General features: G+C 35.1%; 1 protein-coding gene across 1 annotated transcript in view; it reads right to left on the bottom strand.

The window, feature by feature from the left end:
• TEX11 (testis expressed 11) overlaps positions 1-7,733 on the bottom strand; it is a 159,812-nt gene that overhangs the window by 150,217 nt on the left and 1,862 nt on the right. Inside the window, 1 exon segment of the mRNA XM_012812714.1 lies at positions 7,457-7,513. Coding sequence (XP_012668168.1) covers positions 7,457-7,513 — 57 coding nt within the window.

The raw sequence follows: 7,733 nt of genomic DNA, 5'->3' as shown, positions 1-7,733 counted from the left end.
GCGCCTGTAGTCCCAGCTACTTGGGAGGCTGAGGCAAGAGACTCTCTTGAGCCCAGGAGTTGGAGGTTGCTGTGAGCTGTGATGCCATGACACTCTACCCAGGGGGATAGTTTGAGGCTCCGTCTAAAAAACAAACAAACAAACAAAACAAATGGGATTAGATTAAACTGAAAAGCTTCTGTACAGCCAAGGAGACAACAACCAAAGCAAATAGACAACCTACACAATGGGAAAGGATATTTGTATATGTTGAATCAGACAAAAGTTTAATAACTAGGTTCCATACAGAACTTAAATTAATCCATAAGAAAAAACCAACAATCTCATACATCAATGGGGAAGAGAGATGAACAGAACCTTCTCTAAAGAAGACAGATGAATGGCTAGCAAACACATGAAAAAATGCTCATCACTCCTAATTATTAGAGAAATGCAAATTAAAACCACCCTGAGATATCATCTAACCCCAGTGCAAATGGCCCATATCAGAAAATCTCAAAACTGCAGATGCTGGCACATATGTGGAGAGAAAGGAACACTTTTACACTGCTAGTGGGACTGCAAACTAATACAACCTTTCTGGAAGGAAGTGTGAAGAAACCACAAAGAACTCAATCTAGACCTCCCATTTGATCCTGCAATCCCATTACTGGGCATCTATCCAGAAAGGAAAAGAAAGCCTTTTATTTTAAAGACACTTGTACTAGACTGTTTATAGCAGCTCAATTTACAATCACTAAAATGTGGAAACAGCCTAAATGCCCTTCAACCCAGGAAGGAATTGGCAAGCTGTGATACATGTATACCACAGAATACTATTCATCCATTAAAAAATGGAGATTTTGCAGCATTTGTATTAACCTGGATGGAGGTGGAACACATTATTCTTAGTGAAGCATCACAGGAATGGAGAAGCATGAATCCTATGTATTCAACTTTGATATGAGGACAGTTAATGACAGTTAATCACATGGTGGGACATGGGGGAAGGGGAGAGCACACAGAGAAGGAGGGAGGAGGTGAGGGAAAGGAAAAGAAAAAAAAGAAAAAAAATAGTGACTAATTCTCACATAAATTGGATTTAATTTTGACCAAAGTACATTACTTAAACATTAATTTTTAATTCAATTTGTTAATATGTTGTTTTAGGATATTGCATCCTCATTTAAAAGTGAAATATGTTTGTAATTTCCCTTTATAATAATACATTTTTTCCAATTTTAATATCAGGTGTATCCAGATGAAGGAGAATTATTTTGAAGTATTTCTTCTTTTTCTATTGTTTATAAGATTTGGCATGATCTATTTTTTTAAATTATCTTTTATTTTTATTTATAAATATTAGTTGTCTATTTTTTGAGACTTTGGGAAAAAAATAAGTAGAAGTTAACTGATGGCTCCATACTGAACCTCAGAGTCAAAGCATTCTATAATAGACATAGTGATATACTCTTATTTGACAATGTGAATGTTACTTTTTTTGCATTATTGCTCAATATTTCATTTCAGTAATTGTCTGATTTCTTTTCTGAATTTATTTATCTTCATTCGTTCTTTATGAGGTTTTTGTTTCTAGTCCTTATCTTAAACATTGTATTGTTATTAAATTTTAAGCCTTTTTAATTTTGTGAAGGTGAAAAGTGGAAACCAAATAAACACATGTATATGTAAAAAAAAAAAAAACAATAAAGGGGAAATAACAATAGATTCCATAGAGATACAAGAGGTCATCTCTGAGTACTACAAGAAACTCTATGCCCAGAAATTTGACAATGTGGAGGAAATGGATCAATACCTGGAATCATACCTTTTCCCTAGTCTTAATCAAGAAGAAATAGATCTCTTAAACAGACTGATTTCAAGAACTGAGCTCAAAGAAACAATAAAATGTCTCCCAACAACAAAAAAAGCCCTGGTCCAGATGGCTTCACACCACAATTCTATCAAACCTTCAAAGAAGAGTTTGTAACTCTACTGTAGAAATTATTACAAAAAATTGAGAAGGAAGGAATCTTCCCCAACACATTCTTGAAGGAAACATCACCTTGATACCCAAACCAGGAAAAGGCCCAACTGAAAAGGAGAACTACAGACCAATTTCACTAATAAATATAGATGCAACAATTCTCAATAAAATCCTGGTTGATAGATTACAGCTACACATTACAAAAATCATTCATCATGATCAAGTAGGTTTCATCCCAGGGATGCAAAGGCTGGTTTGACATACACAAGTCTTTAGCATAATTCAATATATCAATAGAAGCAAAAACAAAGACTATATGAGCCTCTCAATAGATGCAGAAAAAGCATTTGATAACATTCAGCATTCTTTTCTAACTAGAACACTTAGGAACTTAGGCGTAGGCGGCACATTTCTTATTCTGATCAAAGCCATCAATGACAAACCCACGGCTAATATTATACTGAATGAACTATAACTGAAAGCTTTTCCACTTAGGACTGGAACCAGACAAGGATGTCCTCTATGTCCACTACTATTTGACATAGTGCAGAAAGTTCTAGCCAATACGATCAGGCAAGAGAAGGAAACAAAGAGCATCTAAATGGGTGCAGAGGAGGTCAAACTTTTGCTCTTTGCCAATGATACTATCTTATACTTAGAGAACACCAAAGACTCAACCAGTAGACTCTTGGAAATGATCAAAAAATACAGCAATGTCTCAGGATATAAAATCAATGTCCACAAATCAGTAGCCTTTGTATATGCCAATAATAGTCAAGATGAGAAGCTAATCAAGGACACAATTCCCTTCACAGTAACTTTAAAAAAAATCAAATACCTAGTAATATACCTAACAAAAGAGGTGAAGGACCTTTACAAAGAAAATTATGAAATTCTAAGAAAGGAGTTAGCAGAAGATATTAACAAATGGACAAACATATCATGGTCATGGCTAGGAAGAATCAACATTGTTAAAATGTCTACACTACTGAAAGCTATCTACAGATTCAATGCAATCCCCATTAAAATACCATCATCATACTTTCAAGATTTATAAAAAATAATTCTTTGTTTTGTATGAAACCAGAAGAAACCCCATAGAAGCCAAAGCACTTCTTAGTAATAAAAACAAACCTGGGGTATCACCCTACCAGACTTTCAGCTATACTACAAGGCCATAGTGGTCAAAACAGCATGATACTGGCACAAAAATAGAAACATTGACATTGGGAACCGAATAGAAAACCATCTTACAACCACCTGATGTTTGATAAACCAAATAAGAACATATAATGGGGAAAATAATCCCTATTCAATAAATGGTGCTGGGAGAACTGGATAATAGCATTTAAAAGACTGAAACTGAACCTGCACCTCTCAACGCTCACAAAAACTGATTCAAGATGAATAAAAGATCTAAATTTAAGGCATTAAACAATAAAAATCCTTGAAGAAAGTATCTGGAAAACACTTAGAGATATTAGCCTGGGGAAAGACTTTATGAGGAAGACTTCTGTGGCAATTGCAACAACAATAAAAATAAATAAATGGGACTTAATTCAATTGAAAAGCTTCTGTACAGCTAAAGAAACAACAACCAAAGCAAACAGACAAGCTTCAGAATAGGAAAAGATATTTGCATGTTATGAATCAGACAAAAACTTGATAACTAGAATCTATAAAGATCTCAAATTAATCAACAAAAGAGAGCCAACATTCCCATGTATCACTGGGCAAGACACATGAATAGAACCTTCTCTAAAGAAGACAGATGAATGGCTAACAAACATATGAAAAAATGCTCATTGTCACTAATCATAATAGAAATGAAAATCAAAACTACCTTAAGATATCAGCTAACGCCAGTGAAAATGGCCCACATCACAAAGTCTCAAAGCTGCAGATGCTGGCATGGATGTGGAAGAGAAGGGAACACTTATACTGCTGGTGGGTCTGCAAGCTAACACAACCTTTTGGGAAGAAAGTATGTAGAAGCCTCAAAGAACTCAAATTATATCTCTCATTTCATCCTGCAATCCCATTTTGAGGCATCTATCCAGTAGAAAAGAAATCCTTTTATCATAAGGACATTTTCACTAGACTGTTTATCACAGCTCAATTTATAATTGCCAAAATGTGGGAACAGCCTAAATACCCGCCAACCCAGGACTGGATTACCAAGCTGTGGTATATGTATACCACGGAATGCTATTCAGCCACTAAAAAAGACGGAGACTTTACATCTTTTGTTATTAACCTGGATGGAAGTAGAATACATTCTTCTTAGTAAAGCATCACAATGGAGAAGCAAGAATCCAATGTGCTCTATTCTAATATGAAGGCAGTAGGTGAGCAAATACAAGGTGGGGGGGGTAGGGAATGAGCAGTTGGGGAGAGGGGAAGAGGGAGGGAGATGGGGGTCACAGTGTATGGCACACCACTTGGGGTTGGGACACAATTATAAGAGAGACTTTATCTAACAAATGGAATCAGTGTCACCTAATTCTTTGTATCATCAATAAATCCCAAACAATAAGGAAAAAAAAAGAATTATATTTCACTTCTGTTCAGAAACCACACAAGCAAGAAGAGAGTGGAATGAAATATTTAACTGTTGGAAAAAAAACCCACCAAGCTAAAAGTCTATATTCTGTGAAATTTATATTTCAAGAGTGAAGCAAAATAAAGACTTTCTCAGACAAACAAAAATTGAGGGCAATTTTTTCCAATAGACCTCCTTGCAAGAAGTGTAAAAGAAATTCTCTAGAGAATAGGAAAACAATATAGGTTAGAAATTCAGATTTACATAAAGACAGAGAGAACGTCAAATAAAGAATAAGTAAAGGTAAAATAAAAACTTTTATTTTTCTTATACTTACTTGCTCTAATAGAAAACAATTTATTCAAAATAATAGCATTAATATATTCTAAGAAACTATACTGATTTTCTACAATCTTTTCCAGAAGATAGAGGCAGGGGGAATACTTCCTAATGTATTCTATAAGGCCAACATTACCCTAATACCAAAACAGGACAGATAACCAAAATCCCAGTAAATTATTTCATAGATATTGACAAACTGATTCTGAAGTTTATCCAAGGAGGCAAAAGTCCCTGAATCGCCAACATAATATTGAAGGAGAATAAAGTTGGAGAACTGACACTACCTGACCTCAAGGCTACAGTAATCAGGACAGTGTTGTATTGGTGAAAAAATAAACAAATATTACCAATGAAACAGAACAGAGAATTCAGAAATAGACCAAAAGAAATACACTCAACTTATTTTTGACAAATGAACAAAGATAGTCTTTTCAAGAAATGGTGCTTCACAGAATGTTTATTGCAGCCCAATTCATAATTGCTAAGTCATGGAAGAAGCACAAGTGCCCATCGACCCATGGGATTAATAAATTGTGGGATATGTACACCATGGAATATTATGCAGACTTAAAAAAGATGGGGACTTTACCTCTTTCATGTTTACATGGATGAGGCTGGAACATATTCTTCTTAGCAAAGTATCTCAAGAATGGAAGAAAATGTATTCAATGTACTCAGCCCTACTATGAAACCAATTTATAGCTTTTGTATGAAAGCTATTACCCAACTATAGCCCAAGAAGAAGGGGAAAGAAGAGAGGGAGGGGAGGGGAGAAGGAGGTTGGGTGGAGAGAGGGTAATTGATGGGACCACACCCATGGTGTATTTTACAAGGGTACATGTGAAATTTACTAAGTGTAGAATATAAATGTCTTGCCACAATAACTAAGAGTATGCGGCGAAGGCTATGTTAACCAATTTGATGAAAATATTTCAAATTATATATAAAACTAGCACATTGTATCCCATGATTGCATTAATGTACACAGCTATGATTTAATAATAATAAAAAAGAAATGCTGTTTCACATTTTGTAAATTGTTTCATTTTGTAAATAACTAGACATCTGTGTGGAAAAAAATGAATCTAGACTCAGACCTTGTTCCCTTCACAAAGTTTAATTCAAAATAAATCATAGACCTATATGCAAAACAGAAGAATATAAAACTCCTAAAAGAAAACATAGAAAACATAGACGACTTTGAGTATGGTGATTACTTTTTAGATATAATGCCAAATGTATAGTCCATGAAAGAAAGAATTGATAAGGCAGATTGAATTAAAATTTAAAAACTTCTATTCTGCAAAAGATAATGTCAAGAGAATGAGAAAGACAAACCAGAGATTGGGAGAAAATATTTGTAAAAGACATATCTGATAAAGGACTGTTATCTAAAATATACAAAGAAATTTAAAACTCAACAAAAACAACTTGATTTTTAAAAATGGTGCAGAATAGATTCTGGGTAGGTGAACATATTGAAGTGTATATCTTTTTCATCTGGCTATTCCTGAATTATATCCTTTATAATAATTCAGTAAACATAAGTAAAGTATTTTCCTGGGCTCTGTGAGCCATTCTAGAAAATTATTGAACCCATGGAGGGGGTCATAGGAATTTCTGATTTATAGCTGGCTAGTTAGAAATCTATGAGGCCTGGACTTGAGCTTGGGATGGGCAGAGAACTTTAATGTGTGGGATTTGATGGTAACTCCACATAGATAGTGTTATTTGTTAGTATTGGAAAACACTCTAGAATTCATGTCAGAAGTGAGATTTGCTAGACCATATCGGCTCATGGAAATGTCTTTTGAGAAGAGAAAGGATGAAAGGGTAAGGGATGAGGAACCTTTTCACCTGGTGCTCATGTGTTACCCATGTTATGGAGTAGTTCCTGTACTATGCTCAATCACAAAAGGTATAAGTTACACTGGAATTTAGAGATGGATCCAACTCTCGGGGAATTAGTTGGATGCATAAGGAAATGCACACTAATAAGAAAAAGGCAAAACCAAGAAACCATTGTAAAAGAGGGTATAGTGTTAAGGAGCTGTTTCATTCTGTAAATTGGCATCCTTGGCTTCCCAAGAAATCTTTACTAAAAATGATTATGAGAGTAATTAATTTTAGGACAGTGTCTTTGGTTTTGGAAAATTGTACTACCAAAGATAAGATGAACCAAATGGAGTCCATGATGGTCTCCAAACATTAAAGGACTCCAAATAAGTCTGCTGTATTTACCCAAGTTTGGAAAAAATTTACTGATAGGGAAACTGAAGCTCAGAGAAATTAATAAACTTTCCCAAAGTTACACATCAATAAATAGCAGAGTTAGGATATGAAGCCAGAAAGATTGTTCCCAAAACCTGTACTTATCTTACCCACTAAACTAAATACCTTTCGATATAAGGTTTATGTTGAAAATTATTATGATATTGCTTATTTTGAGATGGAGTCTAGCTATACTGCCCAGGCTGGCATTGAACTCTTAGATTCAAACAATCCTCCTGCCTCTGCTTCCCAAGTAGTTGAGATTATACTACATAGACATGTGCCTGGACAATTTTTCTAATGATGAATACATCATTTCTGTTGAAATAACTTACTTATTTTCAGATTCTGGCATTTGTTAAACTTTTGGAAGAACAAAATGAAACAAACACCTGTATGATAAAGTAATATAGAAAGTGATTCTTAGAAACATGTGAAAGGGCTCGGCGCCTGTGGCTTAAGTGGCTAAGGCGCCAGCCACATACACCCAAGGTGGCGGGTTCGAATCCAGCCTGGGCCTGCCAAACAACAACAGCTGCAACCAAAAAATAGCTGGGTGTTGTGGCGGACGCCTGTGGTCCCAGCTACTTAGGAGGCTGAGGCAGGAGACTC

Source organism: Otolemur garnettii, unplaced genomic scaffold (assembly GCF_000181295.1).
Source record: "Otolemur garnettii isolate 467f Iridium unplaced genomic scaffold, OtoGar3 scaffold00219, whole genome shotgun sequence".
Taxonomy (NCBI): Eukaryota; Metazoa; Chordata; class Mammalia; order Primates; family Galagidae; genus Otolemur; species Otolemur garnettii.
Note: the sequence above shows the minus strand (reverse complement) of the source record. Positions and strands in the feature narration are given on the sequence as shown.